At 42.9% G+C, this 19,609-nt stretch overlaps 2 protein-coding genes across 2 annotated transcripts; one reads left to right on the plus strand and one right to left on the minus strand.

Annotated features, from left to right (window-relative positions):
• Positions 1 to 137: 137 nt before the first annotated feature.
• Positions 138 to 4,027, minus strand: nelfe (negative elongation factor complex member E). Its single transcript, XM_030412144.1, has 11 exons — positions 3,954 to 4,027; positions 3,591 to 3,676; positions 3,245 to 3,314; positions 2,692 to 2,837; positions 2,522 to 2,596; positions 2,253 to 2,290; positions 1,860 to 2,149; positions 1,492 to 1,636; positions 1,316 to 1,370; positions 586 to 688; positions 138 to 468 (listed from the first exon to the last, which is right to left on the minus strand). The coding sequence occupies exons 2-11, from the start codon at positions 3,663 to 3,665 to the stop codon at positions 395 to 397; spliced, it is 1,071 nt and encodes a 356-aa protein (XP_030268004.1). The 5' UTR covers positions 3,666 to 3,676; positions 3,954 to 4,027; the 3' UTR covers positions 138 to 394.
• A 112-nt stretch (positions 4,028 to 4,139) lies between these two features.
• skic2 (SKI2 subunit of superkiller complex) lies at positions 4,140 to 19,609 on the plus strand. The gene is made up of 29 exons (XM_030411718.1): positions 4,140 to 4,292; positions 4,666 to 4,784; positions 5,681 to 5,802; positions 6,288 to 6,405; positions 6,859 to 6,973; positions 7,078 to 7,152; positions 7,239 to 7,292; positions 7,392 to 7,555; positions 8,273 to 8,428; positions 8,580 to 8,725; positions 9,781 to 9,927; positions 10,777 to 10,861; positions 10,962 to 11,068; positions 11,167 to 11,313; positions 11,395 to 11,491; positions 11,579 to 11,791; positions 12,006 to 12,116; positions 12,306 to 12,417; positions 12,546 to 12,664; positions 13,333 to 13,464; positions 13,684 to 13,821; positions 13,906 to 14,010; positions 14,237 to 14,372; positions 14,459 to 14,585; positions 14,742 to 14,952; positions 15,833 to 15,943; positions 16,738 to 16,956; positions 17,514 to 17,654; positions 19,199 to 19,609. The coding sequence occupies exons 1-29, from the start codon at positions 4,280 to 4,282 to the stop codon at positions 19,397 to 19,399; spliced, it is 3,741 nt and encodes a 1,246-aa protein (XP_030267578.1). The 5' UTR covers positions 4,140 to 4,279; the 3' UTR covers positions 19,400 to 19,609.

The following is a 19,609-nucleotide window of genomic DNA, read 5'->3' on the forward strand; positions in this document are numbered from 1 at the left end:
CAAGCAGATATTAATGTTTAGTTTTCTGGATTGAAATTTTCTGTGTTGTTTCTTACCTACATTTCCATGTTCGAACATATTGCCCACTTTTTTTTTCTTGCTGACGCAGGATGAAATCAATGAAATCTCACTCAGTGTAAAAATGTATGGATACTATTTATTGAGCTCCGAGAAACCGTTTTCTTTAGTTTCACGAGCAAAGCTGCCACACACAGCACCACACACAGACCATGTGAACTACAGCCATCTAGCTGGAAAAACAACAGGTCATTGAGTATTTATCCTGCAAAAAAGACACTTAAAGCTGGTGGCTAATATGTCATCCTTTCGACAAAAACATGGAAAGCTATATGGCAAAATTTAAAAAAGAAAGAAAGAATATATCTCTTTTAAATCACAGGAAATCTTCACTGTACACGACCTGGTTCCTCTTGTCCCTGTAAGAGCCTTTAGTGCTGTTCTGCACAGCTGTGAAAGAAGAGAGACATTGGTGAAGGTTAATCCAGCATGCACACACACACACACACACACACACACACACACAGTCTGAATGTCTAAAACCAACAATAAGGGTGCTGTATTTACCCAGTGAAGCCCACACAGATTTGCCGGTGGCAGCATCCAGCATGGGCTGCTTCCTGGCGATGCTGACTTTGATGTGAACGTCTCCCACCGTGCTTCCATTCAACTGTGAGACAAAACAGCAGAGTTTTAGAGGGGTGGTCCACTTTGTTAATATGAGCAGGGCATCAACACAACTTCAGGGTGTCTTCTAGTAAACTGAAAAGGATGACTAGATTTGATTTGATTTATTAGACATATAATAAAACTTCCTTCTGGACCATGGGAATATGATTAGACAAAATACTTTAAATTAATTTTAGTATAATATAAGTTGAGTAGGAGATCTTCACATGGTTCTTTCATCTAGTTTCTTGCTAGTTTATTATCATATCTACAGTAGAAACACAGATGTTCTCAGCTTGTGATGGACAAAGGAACATTCAGGCTTATCTGACAGAAATACCTCATACAACTGCTACATTTTCCTTAATGTTTTACAATATTTATGAAATAAATGCACAAACAAAACCTGTGTTGCATGGTGCTTGATGCCATAGCACACTATAATTCAATAACTTGTTCACATTCTGATCTAAATTTCTTTGCTGAATCTCTTCTTTGTTTGCTGCTTTACCAATTTCAACTTGTGGGTCAACAGAGTATGTCTGATTCTGATGTGTTCTGGAAGTTGCCGTCGGCAGAAGATCATATTTGTATTTTTTAGCTTTCTCTTTTCTGGGATCATACCAACCTCAGCCACAGCCTGGTCTGCAGACTCCATCTTCTCAAATGTAATAAATGCACAACTAGAAAAGGGAACAGGAAGCACACATTACAACATAAACAAAGAATACAACGGAAGCAGCAGATGGCCGAACAGTCAGTAAACATGACCGTTGCGTACAGAGTTGTTTAATGGTTCCATACTTGCGTGGGTTGTCCATGGAGAGGTCGATGATGTTTCCATGTTGAGAGAACGCAGAGCGCAGGCTCTCCTCAGTGAGCCCGGAGCCGTAAACATACACCGTGTTGCCCTTTCGCACCCCTCTCCGCTCTGGGTATGAATCTGACCCTGAGAGTGACAATATGGGAGACAGTGACACGTCATTTATGTGTTCCAGCATGACATCTGACAACCACCATCAGACTACATTTGGAATTCATGACTGGGCTCTGCACCTCATTCTTGTCAACTGTTAGTACTATTTCTAGAGATATCTGCATCTCTGCCTTCTCTATGGTGGATTTTCAAAAATTGTTTAACTGTAAAAGCTCAACAGAAATTGGTTACGCACGTCTGAACGGTCCATCTCTCTCTCTATCACGCTCCCTGTCGCGCTCTCGATCCCTCTCTCTGCTTCGGTCTCTCTCTCTGTCCCGTTCCCTGTCTCTGTCCCGTTCCCTGTCTCTGTCCCGACCGCGATCTCTATCCCTCTCCCGGTTTTGCTCTCTCTCTCTGTCCCGCTCTCTATCCATCTCTCGGTCGCGGTCTCGCTCTCTGTCTCTGTCTCTGTCCATATCGCGGTTGGTTGACATGCTGGCTCCCTCGTCCTCTTCCCGGTATCGGTCGCTTGAGCTGACGAAGCTGCAGGGGAACACGGAGGGGAACACGGAGGGGAAACGGCATTACACCATCAGATACTCACTGTCAGTATATCAAGCAGGTTGTGTTGCTTATTTGTGATTACCTCTCATACAGAGATTTCCTCTGGGCTCTCTTCCCCGACTAGAAGCACAAATATGATAAAATATGAATGAGCTGTACATCTTATTTTCGTTTCGAGTTTTATAATAACATGTATAGTCTTAAATTATTGAAACGTTATTTTGATATATAAATGTGCATAATATTGCATGACAATTTGTTCTATTTAGATTTAACACATTGGCAACTCAGAAACAGCAAACAGTATGTCAAGTTTGCATCTGTGTTTTATCACATTTCATATCACTTTACCTCAGGTTGTTCTTCATCTGTAGAGACACTCCTCTGGAATGGTAGGAAAGCAGGAACCGGGCCTTTCTCAGGGTCCTGTGGCAGAAAAAAATATGAGACAAATGAACAAATGAACAAACAAAACAAAGCAAGAAAACAGCTGAACATCAGTGAAAACAATAACAACTCACCTTGAGTTTGATTTCCAGCATTCGAGATCTTTTGAAGCCTGAGTTCTTGTTCTCTGATTTGATGGCACTGATGGCGCCCGACTTGATCAGCATCTTTGCTTGCTCTGTCGCTGTTGCCGTGTCAACGACAGGCTGGTCCGACAAAGCTGTTAGAAAGGGACGGGTAAAGTAAATAAAATTATACTCAGCATTTCCGTCACCAATCTCTCAATCGTCTTACCCCTACATATATCTCCAATCTACTAAAGCCTTTCAGCACCACTGCCAGGCCCTATAGCAGGTTGTTATGTACGAAGAAACAGGAAAGGAAAAAAGGCTGCAAACAGGGCTTATTCAATATCAGCTCCTCAGCTCTGGAATAGCCCAGCAGTGGCAATGGCTTATCTTACATATTCTAAACAAGTTTCATTAAATAATAAAATGACATAGAGCAAATTAAATTAAAATATACACACTTAAGATGCAAAACACACACATACACAATAAACAAAGGTGTATTCAGTTAAGACGCTGAATGCTGAATCACACAAGTTAAATTGTCAAAAGCACTTACTCCGTTTCAAACCACTCTGGTTTGTCTGGTTGGTTGAACTCTGTTTCTTTAAGGCGAGTAAAGCCTTTTTCTGAAAAGACAGCGATAAACGTTTAGTGCTAAAATAATAATAAAAACAAGACTGATCTCATTGTGTTCATCTGAGATATATAATATATATATAATATATATATATATATATATATATATATAGAAAACATCTACGACTGGGGAGAAGAGCAAACACCTTCCATTTAAACAAATATGATATTGATGCACATTCACGTCTTTATTCACACGTCACAGTCTAACACTGTATTGACTGCCATGGTATCAGGGGATGTGCGGGGTGTGAGAGCAAGCTTACCTTTTTCTTGAGTTTAGCATATTTCTTTTGCAGAGCTTCCTCTTCCTCTGTGAGTGAACTTGGAAACACCACCATGACGGCAACAGCTACAAAACAGACAACTACATTAACACCTGGCAACGAAAACACATGCAGATAAGATAATAAATAACAAAAACACATATACTTTCACCGCTAGCCCAGGCTTGCTAATCAGGTTAGCCAGGAACCCAAACACGAGTTCCTCCCAAAACATTGCAATGTCGTTAATTCAGACCATGCCGAATATTAAACCACTGACCTATCAAAATAATAAAACAGATATGCTGTCTTCAAACTACTTTGTTGAACATTTAATAGCTTTTATCTAATTCATTCACTTACGAATTCAAACACTGGCGTACACCCCAACAACAACACCGACGCGTAAATATGACGTAGGAGCTGCTTGTGACGTTTGGCGCTTTTAGTGCTAAAAACCGCTAGCAAAGAAATGGCAAAAAAAAAAGAATGTCCGTCAGGAATATTACAGAAAATATCTCTATATTTTTAGACATTATAATGAGTTTTATTGGCAGTTTTCAGTTTAGTTTAATACATTTTTACTCTCGCTAGCTTAGTTTGGTAGCCACTTCCGCTTCGGCAACTTCCGAGGCGACGGCAGTAACTAGTTAGTAGGCAACTTTTAGCCTTTACTTGCGAGTGGGGACATGGACAGAATAAGTAAGTTTCGTTTAATTAAATGTCCAGTCAGCTCATAAATGTTTGTTGAAACGTGTTTCATCTTGCTAGCACGCCTCGCTGCTGCAGCCTGTGTGATGATGTGGCTAATAGTGTAGCCAGCCTGCTGTCAATCAGTGCTCCACTGAATCCAGTCAGCAGCCTCATGAGTCATAGATTTCATGTTGTGCTGCCTATCTAGTCGCCTTAATAAGGTCTATTTAGTTTTTCTTGAACACACATAGAGAATTAAATTGTTACGTTTGCCTTAGCGTCCATAGGGCTCATTATCCTGGCTGCACTGTTAGCTGCATTTTGTTTCTTCAGTCCATTCATAGTCTGCATGCCTATTGTTGTTCCTCCCTCCTCCCTGCAGATGTGCCCCCGCCGGGCCCCATGGACCTGCCGCTGTCCCTGCTGGAGATGGGATGTTCAGGCAGGTTTGAGCTCATCACACACCCGCTGCCCGACCAGCCTTTACCTCCACAGAGCACGGTCAGTACGTCGCAGGATGACTCTGTACATTTACCCAGATACAGTGCTTAAATATGATTTTTAAGCACATATTTAACTTATACTCTACTACATGTCAGAGGGAAATATTGCACCTTTTACTACATATGTGACACACATGCACCTTAAACCTGCTGTCCATATTTTCAGTCTCCATACTTTGTTTTTAAAATGATTATTATTGTTGTTATTATCTTTATATTTTATTTGCTAATTGCTATTTACCATTTCTGCAGTGGAGTCTCAAGCAAAACATTCACACACAAATGATCTTGAATCTTGAATCTTGTGTTAATGATCCAGCAATATAAAGCAACCTTTAGTCAGGCATATATTCTGCGTAACAAGTAATTTTACCCTTGATAGCTTAATGATACTTCTGTACTTATGCTTACATACATTATTTGAGTTGTAATGGTTTATTTATTTACACTGTTGGATTGCTACTCTAAAGTAAAGAGTCTAAATGCTTATTCATACCTTCAGTGTCGGTGCCAAAACTGTGCATCATTGTAGTGAATGTTTGTAGAAGTTACATTTACTTTCCATGTTTAAATTTCCAAGAGGTTTCTGGAGCCGGAGGTCCTTTGCTGCGTGTCACATCCCCCTCTCTCTCCCGTGTTACCTATCTGTCTACTGCTTAATGGGGGTGTCTATGCCAAAAAATCTTTAAAAAAAAAAATGTGTTTGATTGTGAAAAAATGACTGGAAAATTTACACCTGCTCACTTTTGTACATATTATTTTCATCTTTTGGATTTATTTTTGTGACATTTTATTACTTACTCAAGTAGTAGATAGTTGACAATCACGGGGAAAATTGAATATATAATATATTTACTGATATATTGTTATGTGATCTTCTTGTTTTCTCTTCAGCTCCCTCATGGCCTTCCTCCCACCAGCCTCAGCCTGGAGACAGAAGTAGAGAAACAGTTCCTACAGGACCCCTCCTGGCTTCCTATACACAACATAGACTTTGCCTTCCAGAAGTTTCCCAAGTATGTGTTCCTGTAAACAATCTTGATATTGCCAGTTGAATTATAAACATCATTTAAGTATATGCACCAATATGTGCTTGAGGGTTGGTACAGGTTGCTGTTTCTTGATATTTAGACAATCTAATGTGCTCAAATTTAAGTTGTATAATTGATTATTGACATATATAATTTTGTGAAATAGTGACAGATGTGTAATGACCTTATAAATGGCTTTTCATCTCCTCAACTTTAACCTTTGTTTAAATAGTTTCATGCTGCCTCATCAAATCACTGTGATAATGAAAATATGATATAGTAAACATAAAGCGTCTTACGATCAAACAATAAGTTACAGAAATATAATCAATCCTGAGCAGATAAAGTGAACATTTCCATCCAATTACAAGAATTATTTTTAAACCAGAGTTTTTCAATTTGTCTCATAGGATCTTTATGTATCTGTAAGAAGATGTCAATGTCTCTGTTGTCTCGTCGCCCTTCACCAGGGTGACTCAAAGAGAAGTGAGTGTCGACTCACTCCTCAACTGCACTCCGTCTGCACTTCACACCGGCCTCTCTGTTGTCAGAGATCCAACCACAGGGATGCTGCTGGACTTCACAGAGGTAGCTCACAAACACACCAGCCCACTCCTCCCACATTGTTTATGCCATCTAGATTATTTCATCAATGTCACATGTTTAATCTGTTTTATCTTTTTAGTCATTTTTTGAGGCAAGAATTACAAGTACTTACCTCTGAAATGTGAATATTTCCTGCTCCTTCTCCTTGTTGAATTTTTTACTTTATTGACGTTTCATAGATCAACCGACTGCCTGATTAATCCTGAAATTAATCAGAAGATTTATTGATGAAAAGAATCAGTTTCAGCCCCAGTGTCATCCTGTTTCAAACAATCTTGCAGAAGTTAACGGCTCTCTTGTGGTATAACTTTTGAGTATTGAAGGATCCATCTATGTCAGTTCAAGAGGAAGTTGTCATTGTGTTACATTAAACAAATGAAAGGTTAATTCAGATATCTTTTGTTCTGTTCTGTTCTGTCTTTAATTCACCTTCAGGTGTTAATGGAGGACACGGGCTTGTCAGCAAAGAACTCCCTTTCATTGCACCGGCAGCCCGGGCCTCCGTCAGAGAGCCTTCGAGGAAGCAACACCAACTACCCCTTCCTCCCTGGTTAGATTCATTCAAAGCATTTTCTCTCCAGTATTTTACATTAATTTGCCTTTAGTTGAGGTGTTTCCCATTATCCTTTTTATCTTGAATATGTTCGTTCACAGGAGGAATGGAGGAGCTCAGTCTGGACCAAATCAAGAAGAAATCTGAGCTGGAGAAAGACGTAGACTTTGAGAACGGTGATTTTTAATTTTTAACGGTGATTCTTCTTCTTCTGTTGTTATTTGAGCTCTTTATGGTTACATTTGTCTTTTTCCACCGGTAGATTTACTCAAAGTCCCACCTGGACTTAAAGCTGGGATGGACTTCACTGACAAAGGTGAGATATCACACATTCATATGCAAAAAAAAGAAATCGTACAGGCGTGAAACGATACATATTTAACATTTTCTTTTTAAAAAAACGTATTTTCTGAAGAGGCCAAAATAGCAAAGCCAGAGGTCAACCTGATGTCCCTCCTGTCCGCATTGGATGACATCACTGAACTGCAGCCTGAAGCAGATGAGAAAGAGGAAGGCAAAGAAAAACAAGACGCGCCCAAACTACCTAGAACTAACAGTCTTGAAGACCTGGGCATCAAGGTACTGCAGCCTGCTTCATATTGTTTTTCTCTGGTTTTCAGTTACATTACACTGTAGTTACATTAACTAGTTTTTAAAAGAGATCTGGATCCATGGAGGATATGGAGCGCAGACTTTTGTGGTCATTAAATACATGTTGTCTCGGATAAAATGTGCTTCACTTCTACCGTGAATATAGGTATAAATTATGCATGTGTGTGACATGGTGATGTAGTGTGATGTCACAAAGTCAAGGAATAAAGGGCGGGGCTACCGAAGAGGCGTTTTAGGAGCAGTGATTTCTTTGGGAGAGAGGAGCTCCTGTTTTTGATCAGATTTCTGGCTTTTTAACTTTCAAGACGCTTTACATGGACAGGAACCTACATGACACACTGAAGGAATGGGAAAACAAAGAGAAAGCAGAATATGTCTCCTTTAAAATGATGAGATTTATCAGGATGTGCACACTTGATGTTTGCTGTTGGATGTTTTCATGATGAGATTCACAGATATAAATATGAATACGGTATGTGTGTCAATGATTCATGGTAATCTCTTCTGACAGTTTTCAGTCACTCCAGAATGGTTTACTTTGCAAACTGGAATCAATCACAACATAAATGCAGTCCTTTCTTTTCCAAACCGCAGTAATACTGTTATAAAGCAATCTAAACTCCAAATGCGCCTCGGGCTGAACATTAACTTCGCTGAAGTCTGGCTCACCCTCTCTGTCTCCAGGATGCTGTGTCATCCTCAGCTCCCCCAGAGAAAGGAAAAGATGAGAAATCGAAGCCAAAAGAAAACCCGGAGGAAAGTAAGAAATGGGCCATCCCCGTCAACATCACGGCACCCTGCGATGATTTCTATAAACGCGTCCCAAACCCAGCTTTCAAGGTGGGGATTCTAGAAACACCCTGGCCTTAAATACCATGTATCTGTTTGTGCGTTTACATCTGTGCAATCCTCAGAGTGTCACCTGTTTATTTGCCGCCACTGTGTGAATCATCACTTGGTAATAAACGACCCGTTTCCTCCTCTGCTCCAGTGGCCGTTCGAGCTGGATGTCTTCCAGAAGCAGGCTGTGCTCCGGCTGGAGGCTCACGACTCCGTGTTTGTGGCCGCTCACACATCGGCAGGCAAAACAGTGGTGGCCGAATACGCCATCGCTCTCTCCCAGAAACACATGACGAGGTGTGTATGTGTTGGGACAAATCAATTTCTCCCGCCCCCTCGCTGTTTGTCGTGGTGCAGCGAGCTAAACACACTCACAGCAGAGCTTAAAGACAGCAGTTTATCTTTCCAAGTTCGACTGGAAGCAACTATCACAGTGTAGTATGCTGTTGTACAAATACATCATGTGCTTAAGTAGAATTTCAGGTATCTGTATTTTACTTGAACACTGACTTTTCTGACAGGTTTTTACTTTTACCCCCCACAAATATCGGTACTTTCTACTTCTTATATTTTTAAAACAGGCACTTACTTTAGTTTTTATTCATTTGGGGGAATTATCGATGACGAATTATTAACTACTAACCCAAAATGTGACAAACTGGGAATGACATTCAACAATCTGTCTTTCTGGTGTGTTTACAAACAGCTCAGATGAATGAATCTTCTTGTTTCTACCTTTTAAGTTGAATAGTCTTTGAGTAATATTAATATGACGTGAGGTTCAGTTAGCTTTGCACAGAAATGCCTGGTAGAAATGTCCTTCAGAGGGATATGATTTACTTTTATACTTTGAGTGTATTTCAGAGTCTGTTCTTTCTTCCTTCTACTTGAGTAAAGAATGTGTGACCTTGTGCCACTTCTGGCTGTTGTTGTATGGAGATCTTTTAGTAAGTGATGACACACATACTTTAGCATTATCCAGTCTGTTTTAAAAGGAAGAATTCAACATATCCAAAAAATTTAAATTGACTAATTAGTGAAATTTATGTGAGGCCCATGTGCTCAGGGGAAGTGCGCTCTGCCTTTCAAGACATCTCTAAATGTTAGCAGCAGGTTGCTTTCTTTCTTTAGAGCACAGATGAAGGCATGAAAACTCTCAGCTCATTAAAATAAAGTCTATCATCTTGTGTTTCTGCTCTCTCTGCATGCTGTTGTACTTGTTTTCTACATAGAGACATGAGGAAGGTATCTTGTTTGAAGTAGGACTGGAATATCTTAACAGCGTCAACCTTTTCTCTTTTTCTTTGTGCAAATCATATTCTGATTTTCTTTCTAATCTGGTGTTTTGACAGGACCATCTACACCTCTCCCATCAAAGCCCTGTCCAATCAGAAGTTCAGAGACTTTAAGAACACTTTTGGAGATGTTGGACTCCTGACGGGCGACGTCCAGATCAGTCCCGAGTCCTCATGTCTCATCATGACCACAGAGATCCTCAGGTACTCGGGCTGCTTCATCTAAATAATTATTATTTGTTTTAAAAAGTCTTAATTAAGCAATATTGCATAAAAATGAATTCAATGATTATAAAAAAAAATGAAAGTTCTTGTTGTGCTAAAAATGATAAAAACAAGTTTTTATGTTACCCCAGTTTCCATGGAAATGCATTGGCTCTGAGTAATAAATGGAAAACAATCAGTCAAATCAGTAGACACCTCTAAGTAATGTAACCTAATTTACTACCCCAGCAAGTATGCCAAGCCCAAGTGGGCTAGCAAACCAGCTACAAAGACGACATCTGTTGAGTCGGCTGCTTTTGAGAGATCGTGGGATGAATGCTGCACATATAAAGACAAAAATGCTCAGCTAGCTCAATCTTAGTATAACTAAGATATCTGCAGGGTAAAATCATTTTTACACCCATAAATGTTTCTACTACATCCGTAAACTTCTCATATATTAAGCTAAAGTAGGCTAATGTTAGCGCCATCTCCGATAGCCGAAGGAGAATTCAGAAGCGTCTGTGTAAGCGACCTTGTAATCCAACTATTTAATTGATTCCAGAGCGTTGTAAATTCCAAAAGTCGTTGAAAAAAGATTGATGTAGTCCATTACCAAAAGTCACAAATGTTTATCTGACTAAATATTGTGGTTCAGTCCACACTTGTTGGGGTTTAGCCTTTCAAAAACAACATTTTCACCACGGTCATAAAAACTGTTTGCTCGCCAGCTCACTGCACACAAAGGAGACATTAACACTGTGGTCTAACGGCCCCATAAGTTAGATTAATTAAATGTCTAGCTGATTGCTCAAGGAAGTACTTGTATTTTATTTTTTGCTCTCTCAGATCGATGCTTTACAACGGGTCAGAGGTCATCAGAGACTTGGAGTGGGTGATCTTTGACGAGGTTCACTACATCAACGATGCCGAGGTCAGGACGGCTCTCTGAATCTTTCATTTACTGAACTTGCTGTTGAAAGTCGAGAATAATGTTTATCTGTCCTCCTTTAACTCCCTTTGTTGTTCCTCAGAGAGGAGTCGTGTGGGAGGAGGTTTTGATTATGCTTCCAGATCACGTCAGCATCATTCTCCTGAGCGCCACAGTGCCAAATGCCCTGGAGTTTAGCGAGTGGATCGGGTAGGTGCTCCAAATAAGACACAGGCTTTTAATATTAATTGCATTTTTAGTATCTTTTGAACGTTTCCCGCTCTCCCGCATCAATTTTTCATTTCTAGTCGCATAAAGAAGAGGCATATTTACGTGATCAGCACGATGAAGAGACCTGTGCCTCTGGAGCATTATCTCTACACGGGAAACAGCACCAAGACTCAGAAAGAGATGTTCCTGCTGGTGGATGCTGTCGGCAACTTCCTCACAAAAGGGTAAAACTTTTCTCTGCTGCAGAGGGTTATTTAAGAAAGATAATTTAAATCGTTTCTCATAAAGGGAGGTTGTTTGTTCAGGTATTATGCAGCTGTTGATGCCAAGAAGGAGCGCACCAGCAAACACGCCCAATCGTTCGGCACGAAAAGTACTTCGCACAACACCTCAGCTAGTCAGGTAGACATCACCTTGGGTTTTTCTCTAACGACGTCCTCGTGCTTCATGTTCTCACCCCCCCCTTTTTCATTTTTGTTTCCCTACCAGGACCGAGCGGTGTGGCTCACTCTCCTGCACTTCCTGTCTCAGCGGCAGCAGACGCCGGTGGTGGCGTTCACGTTCTCTCGGACGCGCTGCGACGAGAACGCCCGCTCTCTGGAGTCCATGGACCTGACCACCTCCATAGAGAAGGCCGAGATCCACTCGTTCTTCCAGAAGAGCCTGAGTCGACTCCGAGGAGGAGACCGACAGCTGCCTCAGGTAGAGAACGGTCATGTTGGTTTTTAGATTTCATGTGGTAAAAAAAACCTTTTTTTAATACAATTACGACTTCTTTCACTTGCCCATTTTAAGCCAAATCAGAGTGAAACGGCACTCTCAACCATCTGTGACAAGGACTGAGGCGTGTATCTACATAGAGTTAAGCATAAAAGATGTACTGATGATAAAATCGACTTACAAATGCGATGTTTAGATTTTGGTCATGAGGGACCTGTTGAAGAGGGGAATAGCCGTCCATCATAGCGGGATCCTGCCGATACTGAAGGAGGTCACCGAGATGCTCTTCTCCCGAGGTCTCGTGAAGGTGAGTCAGACGAGAGACCGAATACATGCATTTTATTTTTCTTTTAAGATAATGCAGTAAAGTGAATTAATCACATCAAATATACGCTAAAAGATATCAAACATATTTCTCCTCTACTTTATCTGTGAAGAACTGTTGGTCCACAGGTAGTTAAAACAAAGACTCCCACGTCTCCCCTTCATCTCCCAGGTTCTGTTTGCCACCGAGACGTTTGCGATGGGAGTGAACATGCCTGCCAGGACCGTGGTGTTCGACAGCATCAGGAAACACGACGGCACGGGCTTCAGAAATCTGCTGCCAGGTCTTGCGCTGCTCTCCCTTTCCCGCCTTTCATCTAAAGCCACATTTGATATGCTCTTTCATCTCTGAGGAGTGGAGGAAAACAGTCTTTTTTTGACATGTCTTTTATGTTTTTAACCGCACCTTCAGGCGAGTACATTCAGATGGCGGGCAGAGCAGGCAGGAGAGGCCTGGACGCCACGGGCACCGTCATCATCCTGTGCAAGGCTGGAGTTCACGAGATGGCAGATCTGCATGTCATGATGCTGGTGAGGCCGGCCTCGTGGGTTTATATAACATTAAGCGTTTCTATTAAATTTCCTCCTGCAGCCGGTCTCTGGTCAACATCACGAGATATTCATAATCTCTTTAAGCAGAGCTCAGCCTCCTGTTTGTTTTGGCTGCATTTCAAGGAAGGTGTTGCTGGGTTATTCATTTAACATTTAATTACACAGCTGAGTGGGTTATTTTAACTCAATTTCCCTCAGTGCCGGTGTGGAGAGGAGTGTCTGAGTTTCAATAGTCCCCTTCCTGTAATAGAGCCAGTGCTCTGTCCTACGCTGGCCAACTTCAGTTTCATTTAAAGGTAGAATATGTAAGAATTTTAGTTAAAACATTAAAAATGAACTACAAACATCAACAAAATGTGCAGAAATTCTAGTTTTGATGTCATGATGTTAAATTATTGTTGAAGAGATATCTACTTGAGTTAGCCAACCGGAAGCCCCAGACCATCAAGGTCCAAAGCACCTGTGCCAGCAGTGAAAACACATAGAAACCCTTGATTGTCCAACTCCCAGTCCAGACCGCTAGCTGCACAGCCAACTAGATCATTACAGCCACAGTTAACAGCAGTTACACTGTGAAATGCTGCCCCCTATTTGTTTTTTGCATGACATTTCTTTTGTTGACGACATCCCCTTGTTTCTGCTCTCAGGGCAAACCGACCCTCCTCCAGTCCCAGTTCAGACTCACCTACACGATGATCCTCAACCTGCTGCGAGTCGAAGCCCTCCGCGTGACCGACATGATGAGGAGGAGCTTTTCTGAAAACCACAGAGACACTCAGGTAACGTGTCACTGTATCGATCATAAATACTGTAGTGTTCAGGTGAGGTTTCACATATAACAGCTTTATTTCATTTTTCACTCCTCTGTGATCTCTCTCCCTGTTCTCCTCCCCCTCATCGCTTTTCTCTCTCACATCGTCCCTGACTCATGGAAACTGACAAATGTGATATAAAAGCTTTTCATTTCCTCTCCTCTATTGCTCTTCCTCCTGCTGTAGACCCACGAGAAGAGGATCAGCCAGCTGAAGCAGATGGTCTCCTCTCTGCCTCCTCTGGACACGGACGGCCAGCTGTCGGACCTGTTGCCTTACTACCACACCGTGACGGAGCTACGAACCACCAAAGAGGCCCTACAGGTAAAAAAAAACGCACACATCCATACAGCTAGGATCAAACTCGATCACAGCCTTGATTTCCGGCCTGCTTTTTTCTGGTTTCAGCGTGCGATTCTGGAGTCTGTGAACGGGCTGAAAGCTCTGTCTGTGGGTCGAGTTGTGGTGGTGAACAACAAGCAGCATTTCAACGCACTAGGAGTCATCCTCCAGGTAGATGTGTGTGTGTTGTGTGTGTGTTTTTCATTGTGGTTTGAGCAGAAGCAGAAAAGAGATATAGTCATTCACACAGACACTCTCTAAAAATCATCGCACCGGGTAAAAACCTGTCTTTACTGCTTTGTAAGTCCTGCAAAGTGGAAATATGTTGCAGAGCCGCCTGCTTTGTTTATTTACATTAATCAGCCTGGTTCCTTCATGTGCCTTTTCCTCATTCCAGGTGTCCAATGACTCCGTGAATCGCACCTTCACAGCTCTGATCATCTGTGAGAAGGGCAACGAGGAAGGAGATGGAAAATGCAACAACAGCGACGCTTTCCCTCACCTTTTCAACACAGCTCTCTTCATACCTGAAGGTCGGAGAACAGACGAGTGAACTCACGCAGACTGATGTACTAAATTACATGCGTGTGTGATGTTTGCTCTCTGTGTTTTTCATCAGGCCCTTGCAGCCACACGGTGCAGAAGTTGAAGCTTGAGGACGTCTCGGCCATCACGGTGAAAACCCTCAAAGTGATTCCAGACCGAATCATCGACAACTACAACAAGAGGCAGCAGCCACGATTCAGGTGTGTGTCGGTGTGTTTGGTTGATGTGTTTACTGTAATCCTGAGGAGTCTGATTGTCTAGAAATACTGTACCTTGCAGTGTGTGATATATGTTCTGTCAGGGCATGTTGGACCCCATAAATTACCCTTTACCTTTTAAATTACCTCGTTGTTCAGGCTCGACCCACCCGGCCAGGCCATCTCCACGGCGACCCAGGAGCTCCTGCGATTGGCCGAGGCCAGTCCCGGTGGCCTCCCGAGCCTCGACCCCGTGAACGACCTCCAGTTGAAGAGCGTCGACGTGGTGGAGGACTCCATGCGGCTCCGCGTGCTGCAGGACAGCCTCAGAGGGTTCAACTGCATAAACTCGCCCACTTTTGCGGAGCAGGTGTGTGTTTGAGGCCGTCCTTGAAGAAAGCTCTCTTTGTCAGTTCTCTGTGGGAGTTATTTATAATTTTGAGCTGATGCAGATGAATGATGAAGCAATGGTAGTAAAGACGACGAAATTGCATTTTTATGCAGCTCATTAACATCACACCCCACATAAGACACTTTGCAATTGGCTCCTTTTGAAACCTTTCATCATTTATTTTCTTCTGTTTATCCCTCCGTCATGCCTCCTCTAGTTTCGCAACAACAACATCAAACTCCACCACAAGATTTTCTGCCTTTTGTGTCGCTTATCCAGTCTTCCTGGCAGCCTCGCCCGAGGAGATGAGATGCGTGAATCGGAGCCGGCTGTTTCTATAATTACCCATATAGGCTCGTAGCTGCAGCTCATCACTGTCTCGCAGGCGCAGCGTGTCATTCGAGCCGCCTCGCGCGCGCTCGCACGTTCACGCGCAGAGCTCTCGCCGCCCGGCAAGATAACAAGCTCTTACTTGCTGTATCACTGTCTCCTCTCATCACTGAAGGTTCACACTTCCTTGTGTCTTTATGCTGCATTGTGGGCATTAATGCAGAATGCTCTACAATGCAGGCAGTTAATATACAGTAATTGGCCTCAGTGGGTCTATGTAACGGATTCACAAAGAGACTCTTCCCTTCCATTAATGAGGGTACAATAAGCAACATTTCCCCCTCACTACAATGCAGAGTTGCCTTTTTTTTTGTTGCAGTGAAATCAGGTCAAGTGCTGCGGTGCTGCTGTTGTACGCTCACGTTAAGTAATCATGCTCTGTGTGTGCATGTGTGTGTGCATGTGTGTGTGCATGTGTGTGTGCGTGTGTGTGTGTGTGTGTGTGTGTGTGTGTGTGTGTGTGTTTCAGTTTGCTCGGGTTAAGGAGAGGATGAGTGTGCAGGAGGAGCTGGACAGGCTGCTGTTCCTGGTGTCAGACCAGTCCCTGTCTCTGCTGCCTGAATACCATCAGAGGATCAAGGTATGAATCAAACGTTTGACTCGCTGCCCTGACCTCTCTCTGTCAAAGTAAGGTTGTTTCAGTCCTGCAGTTAGGTTTATTTACTTAAGCTGAAATCTCTGACCTGCGTCCATCTCATTTTAGTTGTTTTAAAGCACTCGTATTTATATTTAGGCCTATAGCTAACGCCTGTAATACACATCACAGCAGTAGAAGTTGTACACCTGTCCTTGTACTCCAGATAAGATTACAGGTAGTCAAGTAAAATGTATTCGTACAGCTCAAAATCACAACACTCTGTCCGGCGTAGACCATCAATTCACGTAAGACAAAACTTGTTTAGCAGAGAAATTATGTTATAGACCGACAAAGTCAGAATACTGACAAAATACTAATACAAAGAGATTAAACAAATGATGTGAGTGTGAGTGAGGGTTCAGGAGGACCCCTTCCTCTCCAACATGGAAGAGGACAGGCCACACAAGATTATAAGCAAATGATTATCAGAATGTACTGATTTGATAAAAAAAAAAACAATAAGAGGAAGAAGAGACAAATAAAGATTGTAAATGATCAGTGATCCATGAGGAAAGTGGAACTCTCAGGAAGTTGTGAGTTAAAGGTTACAGTTCCCGGGTGGGAGGGTCTTTAACACAAACCTGATTTCTCTGAGGGGGTTCATGACATGGAAAGGCTGAGAACTTTAATATTAACCGCGTAGATACAAACTTGACTTTAAGAGTGCAGCCCGATTCATCTGTATCGATCCTGGAGGAACACAGTCAGAGGTTTATTCCCCCGTTTGTCTGCCTCAGGTGCTGCAGTCTCTCCAGTACGTCGACAGCAGCGGGGCGGTGCAGCTGAAAGGCCGCGTCGCTTGTCAGATCAGCAGCCACGAGCTGCTGCTGACCGAGCTGCTATTCGAGAACGCACTGAGCCCGCTGGCGCCCGAGGAGAGCGCCGCCCTGCTGTCCTGTCTGGTCTTCACGCAGAACACGCAGGTGGAGCCGCACATTACCAACACGCTGCAGGAGGTGAGGAGGAAGTGTTTGTCTTTGTTCAGGCAGGTTCTCTCATGAAAACACAGAAGAAACAAAGTGACATCAGCCGTGACGCTTGTGTCCTGACATACTGGTACAGCCTCCTCCTTCAGTGACTCACTCTCACGTTACATTAACATTGTGCCGGTGCAGATCTGAAGCATAACATCCTCGCCCTGCAGAAAGGGCAAGAGGAACTCTTCGCCCGACTCACCCGTGTCACTCACTCACATATTAATGCAGTCGTCTGTCAAAGACGCCTTTGCTGTGTCAGTAAGTCTTGTGAACGGCCCCTGATACATGAAACTGCTTTATGAGGGCATAAATTCGTGATGACTCCGCTCTGTCGACCTGAGATAGGAGAGCAGACATGCCATGGTACAGCTTGTGAAACAGATTTCTTGGACGTAAATGACAAGGTCACCCTGTCAACACTAAGAGGCAAGAGAGCGATGCATTTAAGGGCTGTTTGTAAAACTAAAAACGCACTCTTTACCATCTGTTCCTTTCTCTCTCGCTCTCTCTCTTTGTCTCTTTTTTGTTGCTCTCAGGGCATCGATCGGGTGCTTTCAGTGGCCCAGCGTATCGGAGAGCTGCAGAGGGATTGTGGGATACCACAGACGGCTGAGGAGTTTGTTGGCCAGTTCAAGTTTGGCCTGACAGAAGTGGTTTACTGCTGGGCCAGAGGAATGGTGAGGTTTGACTCTTATATCCCAGTGAGCATTTTTCCAGTGGAGAGACGTTCAAAACTGGTTCAGAAGTGAAAGTTTTTCAGCGACTATTTAAAGACACTGAAAGAACATTTACATTTAGAACGTATTTCACAGGGATTCCCAATATTTACTTTCAGCTGAGATACAAATCTGAATGGGTTTCGCTTGTATTTGAATAAGAAAAACTGTGTTCAAAGGAAACATTTTACAAATAAATCAGTTTACTCGTCATAGGGAGACATTTTTGTCTTCTGTGTCGCTCAGAAGAGCTTCTCAGCTGGTGTTTGGAGACGTCTTCTCACCAGAAAGCCTGTGTTACATAATGTGGGCAGGAGTTTGAAACGATCATTAACCAGACGGGGAGGACAAACAACAGCAAAGGGATGGGGATGATAATGTGGTCGGCATCTTCACAGAAGTTTGGTCAAAGATCGGTTAAACATTGTCCATCTGTGCTCTGTCTGTCTCCAAACACGGTCCGCCCGTCGAGTGCAACAGCTTAATCCTGGATATTGAGGTGGAGCCTCTGTGGAGATGTGAACACCTGACATCCATTTGAATAATTCCTTTTCCTGCAGCCGGACAGTAGTAGTAGCAGCCTTAAATCTAAGATGCATTAGCGTGGTTATCCCTCCCTGAGGTGGTCTGGTCAGGTTGGACAGTCGAAAGATGTCGTGGGTGGCGATTGTCTCAAAGTTCACTGATCCAAATCTGAAACCAGCACTTTGTTCTCCAATATTTATGAAAGTATTCCTGCCATAATCAATGCTTCTTTTAGCAATAAATACGGGAAAACAGCTGAAAAACAAAACAAAAATGTAGCAAAATTTGAAAGAGCTACTGCCGCCTGCTGTTTTGTCTGGACTACTTCAATTTGTACTTGAGAGATAATTAACAGAAGAACGCGTCTGCTCACACGATTGGTTCTTGATTGATATCCATTGTTTTGTGTCTTTTTCCCTTTTTCTTTGCTATGCTTACTCACGGTAATGAGTCTTTGTTTAACGTACTGTATGAGAATTCAAAGCTTGAATGTCGATTAGTTTTGTCTGTCCAGTAATTTGTTACCTCATCGCGGGAGGTTATGTTTTCACTCGTGTCTGTTTGTGGGTTGGTTTGTCAGCAGCAGTACACAAAAACTACTGAATGGATTTCCATTAAACTCGGATGGAGGATGGGTCTCAGCCCAGAATAGAGCGCATTTCCTTTTGGTGCTGATCTGGATAAAGAGACAGCCCCTGGAAGTTATTCTCAAGTTCTTTAACATCGCAAAATAGGACGTCTCAGCGAATAACACGCAGATGTTGATTTAAATAATCATATGTATTTCTGTCTGGTGTTAGTGAGTGAATACAAAGGGCATTGCTGGCCTTTGGCGGAGGTATGCACTCTACGGAGTGCAATTCTAGTTCGTTATGAGGTTATCTGGGTGCAGATTTTACCTCGTGTTTCCTTCAGAACACTACTCCTTCTCGTGCTGCATCTCACACCCTCTCACCATGTCACATCTCTCCTCCTCGCAGCCGTTCGCAGAGATCGCCCAGCTGACGGACGTCCAGGAGGGCACGGTGGTGCGCTGCATCCAGCGCCTGGACGAGGTGCTGAAGGAGGTGCGACAAGCCGCCCGCATCGTGGGAGACTCCGTCCTGGGGAGCAAGATGGAGAAGGCCTCCCTGGCCATCCGCAGGGACATCGTCTTCACCGCCTCCCTCTACACCCACTGAGAGACGGAGGCATGCCTGCAGCCAAGTGTTGCTTTGTGTGCAAGGTGTGAGATGTATGTTAGCAATGGTGTATGTGCCTACAAAAAACATGTTTACATGAGGATTTCTGAACAGGAAGAAGGGAATGATTTTAAAAAAAAAATACAACAGACCAAAACACAGACAGTTGTAATTTATTGTACAGTAATAAAAATCTGTATGTCAGAACCA

Source organism: Sparus aurata, chromosome 3 (genome assembly GCF_900880675.1).
Source record: "Sparus aurata chromosome 3, fSpaAur1.1, whole genome shotgun sequence".
Classification (NCBI taxonomy): Eukaryota; Metazoa; Chordata; class Actinopteri; order Spariformes; family Sparidae; genus Sparus; species Sparus aurata.